The sequence below is a fragment of the Miniopterus natalensis genome, chromosome X (genome assembly GCF_054644295.1).
Source record: "Miniopterus natalensis isolate mMinNat1 chromosome X, mMinNat1.hap1, whole genome shotgun sequence".
NCBI classification, from domain to species: Eukaryota; Metazoa; Chordata; class Mammalia; order Chiroptera; family Miniopteridae; genus Miniopterus; species Miniopterus natalensis.
Genome location: NC_142103.1, coordinates 103,574,573 through 103,587,692, shown reverse-complemented (window position 1 = coordinate 103,587,692; position 13,120 = coordinate 103,574,573). Strand labels below are relative to the sequence as shown.

The 13,120-nt window shown below is 46.3% G+C and overlaps 1 protein-coding gene across 1 annotated transcript in view; it reads left to right on the top strand.

The window, feature by feature from the left end:
* The window catches only part of CLCN4 (Cl-/H+ antiporter 4), a 50,903-nt gene extending 43,326 nt beyond the window's left edge, over positions 1-7,577 (top strand). The window contains exon 12 of the mRNA XM_087813668.1: positions 4,303-7,577. Coding sequence (XP_087669794.1) covers positions 4,303-4,393 — 91 coding nt within the window. The 3' untranslated portion in view covers positions 4,394-7,577. The remainder of the gene's footprint in view (positions 1-4,302) is intronic.
* Positions 7,578-13,120: the final 5,543 nt, after the last annotated feature.

The window sequence follows — 13,120 nt, the reverse complement described above, 5'->3', positions numbered from 1 at the left end:
TCCCTTTGCTTTGTGTTATGCCGGCCATGCAGGCAGCACCACAAAGACGAAGGGTCTTGATGCTGATAGAGGTGCAGTGCCCTGAGGGCCATGCTTTGGGCTCAGAGGCGCACCCCAGATTGCACGGCCTCAGAAACTTGGTGGGAGGAAAAGGTTGGCTCAGTCAGGGTAGCCTGGCACCTAGGGTTGTCTGCCCAGTTCATTCCTTTAGGGCCTGGGGGCAGGAGGTGTGGGGTCCGGGTTATGGAGACATTGATCGCCCGAATATAGCTTAGGCCTCTATAGACTCCAGAACCAATTAAACTGGACTCCAGTTTAATCCAGCACTTTTCAACCCAGGTGATTTTGTTCTCCAGAGAGTTTGGGTGTCACAACTCGGGGGGAGAGGGTGCTGCTGGCATCTGGTGAGTGGAAGCCAGGGATGCTCCTCAACACCCTACAGTACGCAGGGCAGTCCCCACAACAACAAAGGATCATCCAGCCCAAAATGTCACCAGTGTTGCAATTGACCATGGACTGGATGCCAGAGGATAGCCAGAGAATAGTGAGTAATCTTTACTCTGCTTTTTTCCCACTGTCCTGCTAACAGTGGCACAGTGCTCTGCAAGGCGCTGGATTTGCACACAGGCCCAGAGAACTCCTAGCTGACAGGATAAGTGTGGTCCTCAGCTCTGACAGCAACTAGGAGAAGTCTTGCACATGGGAAAGGCAATCAATATGGAACAAATAAACAAATGTTTCAGGCTAGAGATTTTTTTGCTGTGGCTTTTAAAGGAACTCAGTGGTCCTCAGACTTGAACATGCGTCAGAATCTCTGAGGATTAAACCTCCATGGGAAACCCAGAATGCTGGGCCCCAGCGCAGGTCTGGGGCAGGGGAGGGTGGGAGGGAGGGGGGCGGAGAATGTATATTTCTAACAAGCCCCGAGGGGCTGCTGCTGGTTGTGGGACCCCACTTTGCAAAACACTGAAGCCCATTTATGTACTTGAATTTCTAGCGCTTGGTGTAAATACTACCGGGATCACTCATGTCGTCTCAAGTGGATTGCAGTTTCTCTTTCCCTTTAAAATAATAATCCAATGTCAGTTATCATTGGAATTTCCAGGGCTGGCAGGAAATTCTGTTCCTAACGCCCGCCCGCACCTCATGGAGCCCCACGAGGTTTTCCTGTGAAGATTTGGGTGCCGAAATTGGCTCCGAATGTTCTGGGAGAAAACAAAATCGCACTCTCTCTCTCGCTCTACATATTTTAAACAAACACAGATGCTGATACGTTAGTGCTGGCCAGGGGTCCTTGTGTGCGGGGCCTTTCATCTCCCCGGGCTGGCGGCCAGGGCAGGCACGTCTTAAGCCAGCGCGCGTTTTTGATTATTCTGTCGCCATGTGCCTTCTTTGCTGGTGGCTGAAAGCCCAGCTCGTCCTGTTGACCAGCATCATCTGCAGGATTTTTCAGGGCCTGGGGTCCAAGGTAATTGTGACACCAGACCAGGAACCAGAGAAGTCTTTGTCCCCAGAATGCCGGTGTCTAGGAAGCCTACAGGGGCACAGAGCGAATTTGGGTGGAATTTTCCATACACAGGACCTAGAAAGGATAAGCGAGCTGGGGAGATGATGTCAGCTTTCCCCAAGTTCTGCTTGGTGGCCTCCCCAGAATAGCTCAGCTGCTTCAATCTGAATTACATTCATGGTCATAGATTGGCCATTTATCAGTCATCAGATTCACTTGAACTGCTACCCAAAGGGGCTGGAAGAGCAAACTCTTGATGTAAATCAAATAAAACATTTCCAGGCACTAATGATCGTTGCTGGATTTGATGCCACCTCCTTCCGGGCAGATGTGCAGTGTCTTCTGTGATAATTATTGTCGCGGGCCAGGGCACAGTTGATGCTGGCACCCAAGGCAGCTGCTGAATTTGTGTGTCCCCAGAACCGCTGTAACCAGCTGGACTGTCAGACACTGTAGTTGCGGTGCTCGAAGGGGAGGCTGTCAGGATGCTTTAGGCAGATGCCTGATCTTTGATGCTGTCTCCAGGGTGAAGATAAGGAAATAAAATCCAGGCTTTGTAGATGGGGGAGGGATGGGGGAGGGATGGGGGAGGGGTGTGTGTGTGTGTGTGTGTGTGTGTGTGGTGTGTTATAGTAGAGTTCTCAGCACTTTGCAAACACTTAACAAGTCATATTTTTCAAAGCAACATTGGTTTAATCATCTTACTGAGCATGTGTTTGCCTGAGAACTAGAGAAGGCTCAAAAAGTGTTTAAAAATAAAGCCAAGGAGCTCGTCATCTACTAAGGAACATGCTGAATTGTGTTGCTCCCCCACACCCCAAATTCTTATGTTGAAGCCCTAACCTCCAGTGTAACTGTATTTGGAGATGGGGTTTTTAAGGAGGTAATTAAGGTTAAGTGAGGTCATAAGAGTGGGGCTTAATCTAATAGGACTAGTGTCCTTATAAGAAGAGGAAGAGATGGCAGGGATGCTCGAACCGAGAAAAGGGCCATGTGAGGTCACAGCAAAAAGGCGATGTCTGCAAGCCAAGGAGAGAGGCCGCTGCAGAAACCAAACCCACCAGCACCTTGATCTTGGCCTTCCAGTCTCCGGAACTGCCAGAAGCCACCCAGTCTGTGGTGCTTTGTTGTGACAGCCTGGGCAGGCTCGGTCAGGACTCAGACTTGGCTTGCAGATCTAGTGTAAGAGCGTCTTGCTTTATGGGGCGTCATCAGCTGGACTGCATTTTGATAAGTTTCAGAAATGTATTCAAAGTACTATATGAACATGTTTAAAGTCAAGTAGCTCTAAACAGCTAGAATGAAAAACAATTCCTGGCTTTAGCCTTCTTCACCACCTCCTCCCTTCAGGCAGCCCCTTCCCCTCTAAGGGTTTTGTTTTCTTTAATTAATAGACTTAATTTTTTTAGAGTAGTTTTAGGTTTACAGAAAAATTGAACAAAAAGTGCAGAGTTCCCATATTCCCTCTCTTGTTCCTTCAGTTTCCCTTTCTTTAACACCTTCATTGGCATATTATATTTGTTGCCATTGATGATCCAATACTGATAACATTATTATTAACTAAGGACCATAGTGTACATTAGGGTTCACTCTTGGTGTTGCATGTTCTATGGGTATTGACAAGTGGAGGACGACATGTACACACCGTTATTGTATCATACAGAGTAGCTGCACTGCCTTAAACATTCCCACCTCCCCACACCCCCGGCAACTGCTGATCTTTTTGCTGCCTCCTTAGTTTTGTCTTTTCCAGAATGTCACAGGATTGGAATCACGCAGCCTTCTCAGACTGGCTTCTTTCTCTTAGTAATATGCATTTTAGTTTCCTCCATGTCTTTACTTGGCTGGGTGGCTCATTTCTTTTTAGTGCTGAACAATATTCTTTAGGGGATGTTTGTTTAAAATAGTTCCTTGCCTTTTTTGGTTTGTTATTTGTGACATAGATTTTTTTGAAGAGTCCAGACCAGTAGGCTCACATTCTGAATTTGTTTGATTGCTTCCTCATGGTTTGATTTGGTTTAAGTAGTTTTTGGCAACATTTCAAAGTAGATGACGTCATAATGTCAGCCTTTCGGACCTCGTTGGTGATAAGCTCCATTACTTGGATGAGGTGGTGATGGCCGGAACCCTCACTTGGAAAGGGACATTTTTCTTTTTGTATGTAATCTGTAGATGGATCCTTTGAGGCCATGTACAATTTCTGGTTTCCAGCAACCATTTACCCAGTGGTTTTGGAGTCCATTGATAATTATTGACTAAACTCATTATTACACTGGGGGTTAAAAAATACTCGTTTTCTAATTCTATTCTGCTTTCTACATTGTTTCTCATTTTTTGGTGTGTTTTAGTCATATTAGGTTTATGCTGTAATAAACAAGTTTGCAATCTCAGTGGCCTGATGTGTCAGGTTTATTTTTCTCCCATGTCATATTCAGTGTTGGTTGTAGTAGGTGTGGGCTCTGCAACACACAGTCATTCAAGGACCCAAGTCTTTGAATCTGGCGGCTCCTAACTCAGTCCCCTGTGACCTCAGAGCCCTTCACTGGCTCCTCTGTCTCTGATTGGCAGCTGAGGAGAGAGTGTGAGGAAATGTGCGGGCAGCCTGGGGCGGCATCTCTCATGTCTATCCATATGCTACTGGCCAGAGCTCGCTCATTTGGCCACACCCAGCTGCAAGGGAAGCTGGGAATGTTGTCTCTCTGTGTGCCCAGGTGAAAAAGGCACTGGTGTTTAGGGAAAGGCATGAGTCTGTATTGCAAGGTTGACCCCTTTTTTCTGTTTTGTTTCTTCTCCAGGAGACTTCTTGGCATCATCACAAAAAAGGATGTTCTGAGACATATGGCCCAGATGGCAAACCAGGACCCTGAATCCATCATGTTTAATTAGAAACAAGATGGCAATTATTTTGAGAAAAATACAACAACTGTGTCATTTCAAAAGAAGTAAACAAATAATATGTTATTATCCTAATGAACGATTCAAAAGCGTTCTTTGAAAGGAAGGGAGGAAGGATGAAAACTTTTGTTAAAAAAATACATCAATGAATAGACATTTTATAGCTTTAACCCCTTAAGAGTTTCAAATTGTGTTTGTTAATGAATTTACTAACTGCTCTGGGGCATGTGGGTGGCTGTAAACAATGGAACACAAATGCTGAATCAAGAAATGTTTGCCCTTCTGTTCAAGGCTGGTGTTTGTGAAGCTTTGAGTCCAAAAGGCAGAGGGGTATTGGTGTGTCAGTGTCCTTATTTATTGGTTCCTGAAGTTTTGCTGCTATGTTACTGAATCAGACTGAAGATATTTGCACTTACTTTGTTGGAAAAGAAGAAATGAAATCCAAACATAGTGAAAGCTGCAAGTATGGGGTCACGCATGACTATCCCATTTCTTGCTCCTGTTCTCAGTCTGTTATTTTGCTTATCCATCAGTTTCCGAACCAACATCAGGATCACCTGTTCTGATGGGTGTGAAGAAGTCGTTTCTCTATGCAAGACCAGCATCTTGGGACTGCCGGACGAACTATTGGAACGTTCAGTGCTGCACTGTGTTCCCTTCTGTGCAAAGGGAGCCATCCTTATTTTGAGAGTGTACACACCCAATCACGGATTTGCATCCTCATTGCATTTGCTTCATTTATTTATTGCTGTTGCCTGTGCATTCTTAAATATTGATCAGTCCAGTACTTTCTATGGGATGCATCCTATATGCTGCCAGCTTGTCATAAGTGTGCTTTAATTTCCAGATAGCCTATACAAGAGTCAGGCTACCCAGTGTTACTACTTATTTTTCCTCTCAGATCTTATTATATACGGCTGCAGAGAGGGTGAGGCATACGAGTTCTCAGTGGGAAGTCCTCCAAATGGATTGCAAGAGAAACACTAAATTGATTCTAAATCTGTTCCATTCTCTTCTCTGTGGGATGCAAAATGCTCAGCTTTAATGTATAAGCATGCACTTTTATACCAGCAATCAAAGCACAGAAGGACAGAGTTAAATCCTAGACGGCCAATTCAAGCATTGGGCATCTTCGTAATGATGCTTTGATTCTTTCAGCCGGGACTCCTGTCTCTTCTGGGGGAAGGAATGGAGCTGCGTTTTTTAGAGCCGCTGCATGAGCTGTGTGAACGAGAGTCACCTGTCTGCTCTTTCTCTTCGTCTTGTTCTCTTTGCACCGAGTCGTCTTCATCCTTCTCAGTCTCATCACTGGGTATTGATGTATCAGGCGTGCATTGGGCTGCAAATCGTGGAAAGCCCAATGAACAGTGGTGAGCCGCATAGCAAACCTGGGGCTGGGCACTCAGGACTATCTTCATGATGTCATCGAGGGTCCACACTCTTTGGTAATTTTCCCCCACCATCCTTTGTCCTTTGGCTTATTGCCTCATGGTCACAAGATGGTTACTGAACTGTTAGGTACGATGTTTGCTTTCTAAGCAGGAAGAGACAAGTAACAGGTGCAGTGAGAATATCAAGAAAACAAAGCTCTCCAAGAGACGCCCAGCTTTCATCCATTCGCTAGACTTTTGTCACATGGCTCCCCCAGCTGCACGTGAGTCTGTGAAGGACAATGTTTAGCGAGGCGTATTACTCTCTGAACAAGAGTTAAATTCTCTTAATGAGGAAGTGGGGGTTGGTCCTTGGGAGGGAAGTGTTGTCTGCTGTGTTGGATGCCATCATTGTGTCCCTGTCATTGTCCTTCCTGTCCTCTTTACCCTTGCTTGCTGAACCTCTTTGAACATTCTCTTCTGACCTCTCTCAGATGTGACAGAAAACTCCCAGTCAGAATCCATCATTTCTTAGCCCTAATAATAATATTCCTCTTGGATAAAAACTTAGCTAAAGGTGCATTTCTATGAAACCTTCCGGTTGATGTGTTTAAGACATTTGTCAGATCATCCTGACAAACTATGGAACATTTGTTTCTGTAACTGGCCCCCTCCCAAATAATCTCAGCTAGCCAGTTCAGAGTGGAAATGTACTGGTCATTAGTAGAGAACTCCATGTTCGGTCTTATAGAATAAAATTTGTCTCATTCACAGCACATAAGTTTTGAGTAACAGACCCTAATATTGGTATTATTATTGTGTTTCCATGGAACAAATGCAAGTGAAGCTGGATTTTCCTGGACTTTAAATCCTAAAAAGTCTTCAGGATTGCTTCACATAGTTCCCCTCTTATTTCCACGTGGCCTCCCCAGAGAGTATTAGTCATGGCCTGGATTTAGATAAACCAGGATGCCCTTTTAGCTGAAACAAGGAGCTTCAAAAGGGAGCACGAAACAGTGAAGAGACAGCCAAAGGTCAATGACACCACAGAATTTCCCCCTCTGCCTGTTGAGGCCATGGAGGGGTGAGGGGCCAGTTCACTCTGGGCCAAGGTCACCAAGGGGAGCTGTGTCTTTCTCCCCAGTGCTTAGTGTAGGGATGTCTGTGAATTCATGGGAAAGAATTGAGACTGTTACTTGACTTAAGTAACCTAACCTTGTTTTCCTTCATAAGTTGAACCTCTGGTTTGTTGTGGAGTTCCTCTCTCCTCAACTAAAGGCCAGGCAGGTTAAGGTCAGGGATGGGGGAGCTTGGAATGGGGAATGCCAGGGCCAATTGCCTTCCTCCCCTGGAGCCCTAACTCGGCCATGTGGTCCACCCACCCACCAGCCAAACTCCATGGGGAGCGTGCTGCGCAGCTTGCCCACTCCTTCTTGTTAAAAAGCACGTGGGTAGGGATTCAGAAGGTATCTACTGTATCCAGATGTTGAACTTCATCACTTTCCTAGGTGATCTGATGAGCAAGATGCATAGAACTGGGATGTGGAGATGAAATAAACATTTTTTCACAGGAATGTTTTTGTTTCCTTTTTCCAGAACCAAAGGCTTTAGGCATTTGTAAAACTTACTGGATTCTTTCTGAATCAGTTTTTTTTTTTTTTTTTTTTTTTAGTGTAAATAAACCTAAATACACAATGGACAAGGCGTTCTCTAACCAGGCACATTGCCCTATCTGTTGCTCTCCCTCTGTTACTAAGAAACTGTGTCCTTGAAGTCAGACACCAAATAAAGTGTCCCTAAAGTGATGTGCGGAGTTCTGGTTTTTCAGCGCATCCCCTGGGAATGCAGGTGTGTGCCTGGCCTGTAGAGAAAGGAACGTGCTAGAAGCAGATCAGCATTCAGTGTTTGCTGTTACTCAGAACCAGGCGATCTCGAGTTTCTTCATTTGGTCCCTCCCCAAGACTTTGCAAAGAAGGGGACAGGTCAGTGGATACATTTTTGGCCTTAATAAGTCAGAGAAACAAAAACTCTGAGCAGTTTGTTCGCTTAGGTGGGAGCTGATTACTTCAAATGATCGGCACATGCAGGTGCTGCTCAGCGGTCACTAACAGGTGCTGAGCTGCAGGAGAACCCGGGTTGGAGACCTGAATTACTAATTGTCACGTATGCCTTTGTTTGAATCTCGCTGGGCGGTGCTTTATCGGGCTCGTGTCCAGTGTCTGCAGTGACTTTCGGGAGGGGCTGCGTATCTAACTCAGGGCACGTGAAGCTGGCTCGTTTGCACTGTTGTGGTCACAGCGACGTTTGCGCCGCCCTTGGTGTGCCAGGAACGGGCCTACGTGCAACTTTTACGAGATCTATTCGCGTTTGGTGTTGGAACGACCACAAAGTAATTTTTTTTTTTTTATTGTAACACTGTGTAAACATTGGCACCTTATTAAAAATTAAATATTTGAACTCTATTTTTAAAAATATAGCAAGTACGGAGTCCTCAAGAAGCATGTAAATGGAAGAGGTACCAATTTCACCGCTTTTCCACCGAGAAGAACCTCTGAAGACCCAACTCTGGTGACTGCTGAAGTATCCGGCCAAGCTAAAGACCCAGTCTTCAGATTGTCGTGCAAGATTGTGACATTAGTTTGGTACCTTTAAAACCCCTTGTTCTTAGCCTGGCAGGTGATAGCCAAAAAAAAATTCAGACTGAGGCTATACATTTCCAAGGATGGGGCAGGACCACTGTCCCCAGGCCACCTGTGTTCCCTGTGCACAGAACCTGGGAAGCACAGCTTGGGTAGTGATCTAGCATTCATCCTTTCATCCTCTCAACAGAAAATTTTTATGTATTACTTTGGGAACCATAGGATTTGAATTACGTCCTTTCCCACCAGCATTTGTTAAAATGTGTTTTTATTGATTTCAGAGAGATGAAGGGAGAGGGAGAGAGAAACATCAATGAGAAAGAAACATTGATCAGCTGCCTCCTGCACGCCTCCTACTGGGGATCGAGCTGGAAACCTGGGCTTGTGCCCTGACCGGGGATCCAGTGGTGACCTCCTGGTGCATGGGATGACATTCAACCAATTAAGCCACAGGGGCCGGGCCCCACCAGTATTTTATTTAAAATTTTCAACTTGACAGAAAATTTGAAAAAACAGCAACAAACAGCACAAAGAATGCCTATATACGTTTGACCTAGAAGAGGCAGAGAGAGGAGTCCCCTCTGATTAAGGGAGGGAGCCAACCCCAAGGACAGCTTGGGGAAGATCATCCTCAGCAGAGGGTAGAACAAGTACAAAGATCCTGAGGTGGAAACAGGCCTAGCCTGCTGGAGGTCTGCCAAGGGTGAGTGGCTGCAGGATGTGTGGTCCTTAGGGAGGAAGTGGGGTATGTGAAGTTGGTTTTGTTTTTCCTTGTGGGGAAGGGTAGACACAAGTAGATGCTCCAGAGTCCTGTAGGGCCACGTAAAGACATGGGACTCAGAGGAATGATACGATTTGATTTGCACTGTACACAAACCATTCTGGCTATTGTATAACAGACTAGAAGCTAGGAGGCTATTGCCAGTAGGTGAGTTACGATAGAGGGTTGCCCCAGAGTTTTTGAATTCTGGATCTATTTCCAAGATAGAGCCAACAGATTTGCTAGTGGTACATATAAAATGGTACAACTAAGTTGCCATTTACTGAGATGGGCTAGACAAGGTGAATGGCTGCATTTTGGAAGCGCTACATTGGAGATAATCAGATGGACATTCAAGTCCAGAGTTCAGGGGAATCATTGGGGTTGGAGACATAAATCAAGCCTTTGGCATATCAGTGGTATTAACACCATGCCTGGAAACATCTGTGGTCTAATGGTATCCTAAGAACAACCAACCAACATTCTAACAATTTCAATACTGAGTTTTCAGGGAGTTACACTACGTAGACGACTGCACTGGAATTCCAGCTCCCTTGCCTCCTGGCTGTGTGACATTGTCCAAGGGACTGAACCTCTTTAACCCTGCGTTTCCCCATCTCTGTAGAGGGAGCCACTGCTCTTGACCAGTGGCATGGCTGTGAGAATTAGTGATTCAATCACTGTAAAGCACTTGGCTTGGAATACACCATGCAAATGGTAGATATTATCATATTATCATGTTATGAAGCCCTCCCAGCATCTTTAATTGGAAATTAATTTTTTAAAATATATCTTTATTGTTGAGAGTATTACAGGTGTCCCACTTCCCCCCTGCAATTGACCCCCTCCACTTTGCTCCCACCCCCTCCCCAAGCCTTCACCCCATTATTAACTGTGTCCATATGTTATGCATATATGCATATAACTTCTTTGGTTAATCTCTTCCCACCCTCCACCCCCTTCCCTCTTCACTCTGAAATATGATCATCTGTTGCCTGTGTCAATGTCTCTGGATCTATTTAGTTCGTCCGATTCTTTTGTTCATTAGCTTCTTCTTAAAGAAGACCCTTCAACTTTTCCTGTAGTGCTGGTCTGGTGGTGATGAACCCCTTTAGCTTTTTCTAATCTGTGAAGCTCTTTATTTGACTTTCAGTTCTAAGTGATAGCTTTGCTGGGTAGAACAGTCTTGGTTGTAGTTCCATGTTTTTCATCACTTTGAATATTTCTTGCCACTCCCTTCTGGCCTGCAAAGTTTCTGTTGAGAAATCAGCTGACAGTCGTATGGGGGCTCCCTTGTATGTAATTAACTGCTTTTCTCTTACTGCTTTTAAGATTCTCTCTTTGTCTTTAACCTTTGGCATTTTAATGATGACGTGTCTTGCTGTGGGCCTCTTTGGGTTCCTCTTGTTTGGGACCCTCTGTGCTTCCTGGACTTGTAAGTCTATTTCTTTCCCCAAGTAGGGGAAGTTTTCTGTCATTATTTTTTCAAATAGGTTTTCAATTCCTTGGTCTCTTTCTGCCTCTTCTGGCACCCCAATAATATGAATGTTGGGCCTTTTGAAGTTGTCCCAGAGGCTCCTTATACTATTTTCATATTTCTGGATTCTTTTTGCTCTTCTGATTGGGTGTTTTTTGTTTCCTCATTTTCCAAATTGCGGATTTGATTCTCAGCGTCCTCTACTCTACTGTTAATTCCCTGTAAATTATTCTTCATTTCAGTTCCTGTAGACTACATTTCAAATTGGTACTTTATTATGTTATCGATTTTCTCAGTTATTTCCCTAATAGTCTGCTTAAACATCCTTATAAACAAAATTCTGAACTCTGTATCCATTAGCTTGCTTGGATCTATTTCATTTAGTTCCTCTTCTAGAGATTTCTTCTGTTTTTTCCTTTGTGACATGTTTCTTTGCCTCCCCATTTTGGCTGCTTCCAGGTGTTTGTTTCTATGTATTAGATAGAGCTGCTATGTCTCCTGGAATTTGTAGAGTGGCTTTGTGTAGTAGGTGTCCTGTAGGGTCCGGTGGCTCAGCCTTCCCAGTCCCCTGAGCTGGGCCTTCTAGGTGCTCCCCTGTGTGGGCTGTTGGCGTCACTGGGAGGAAGTGATCCCCCAGCCAATCGGCTGTGAGAACCAGCTGCAACTGCAGCCAGAGAGCTGCTGTGCTGGAGATGCCCCTATGGAGCAGGATTTACTTCAGTGGGGCTTTGGTGTTCACCAAGTGCGCCCCTTGAGTGTCACTTGTGGCTGTGGTAGGGTTGTAATCCAGTGTGGTTGAGTCTGACCACGGGGTGCACTGTCTCTGAGGCCTCCTGGGAGGTGCACAGTCAGCCTGTGCCAGTGCCTTGCCCAGGGCCCCCCAGCATGAGCTACTCAGCAAACCATAGTTGGCTGCTGCTTGTGCTGGGCTTGGAGGTGCCCAGGAGAGGCCCAGCTATGAGCCAGTGCAGCTGCCGCTAGTGCCAGGCCTGGGGCCGCTTATCAAGCCGCGTGGGGCAGCTGCTGCTTGTTTGAGAGATTTTAGGAAAGTCCTAAGCATGAGGCTGGAGAGGCCACGTGCACAGAAAAGCCCCCGGAAAAGGCCTGGATGAGCTGCAGGCGGGGAGGGGCGGGGCCTCCGGGAATCACGGGGCGGGGCCAAAGGCGTGAGTCAGGTGCTGTCGATTCAAACATGGCGCCTGCCTGCCGGCTGTGCGGGGAGGACTCGCCACAGGAGCCACGGCCTCCGCCAGCCCTTCTACCTGGGAGGAAGCCGCCCTCCGCCTGTCGCCGGGATCTCAGGCAGGTTAGTCCCTCCCCGAGTGTCCCAGGTCCTTTCAGGCCGCTGCCCGGCGCTGGGCTCAGAGGGAGCGTCCGAGTGAGTCCGCGCCGGGCCCTTGAGAGGAGCTGCTGGGGCTCCCGCGGCCTCCGCGACCCTCAGGGACAGTCCCCGCTGGTTTCACAGCCCGGAGTTGTGGGGACGTCTCTTCCCGGCCTGGAGCCCTGGGCTGGGGGCTGCTGTGGGGCTGGGACCCCTGCTCCTCCGGGAAACCCCCGCCGCCGAGATTCCCTCCCGGGTTTCCCCGCGGCCCCGGGTGTGGGCCCGGCCGCGTCTCCGGGATCCAGCCCCGCCCCGCCCGCGTCTCCCCCTCCTCCCGTCTCGGTGCTTCCTCAGCTCCCTGGTTGCGGGGCTTCTGTGCAGCTGGATCTCAGGAGGCTCTGAGGGACGGTGGTTCTGTATTTTAGTTGTGATTTTGATGCGGTTGCGGGAGGGGCGGGGGCAGCTGTGACCTGCGCTGCCATCTTGTTTCTCTCTTGGAAATTAATTAATTTTATATTCTTAAAGGACATAGTACACTTTAGTTTAATTGTAAGACACGTAAACCAAACACAGGGTGGGCTAACCAATTGTCTTTGTTTCCAACTCTTTCTGAGGTCATTTTTCCAAAAACCAAAAGAAACAAAACAAATAAGCAAAATCTCAGATCTCTTAAGGGATGTAAAAAAACAAAACAAAACTTTCCTCCAACTCCAAATTAATGGGAAATTATTAGAAAAGAAGCCACTTGGTAGGAAATTCTATTTCTCTTTAGCTTTGTGCTGGCTTGGAGAGCAGAAAAGCATAAATATATGTAAATATTGAACTCTTGATTAGTTTAAAATTTGGAGCAAGAGTTCATGAAACACTAGAGTGTGTGTAACTTGCTTATTTTCAGACAATGTAAAACCCAATACCCACTACACTTCCAGATGGAAAAATCTCACCGGCATGGTGTTAGGTTAGAAATAAGTCTCATTAGTAAAACTCATGAAAGACCAGCCTTTTGTGGGCATTGGATATTTCCCTTCAGCACAATGTAGTTAAAAAACAGGGGGAGAAGAAACAAACAGGATTTGTCCAAAAGGTGACAACTCGTCAGGTTTAATTCTGGGAGCTTAGCTAGAGCGAATGGAAATGGCCTGGCAGAGAAA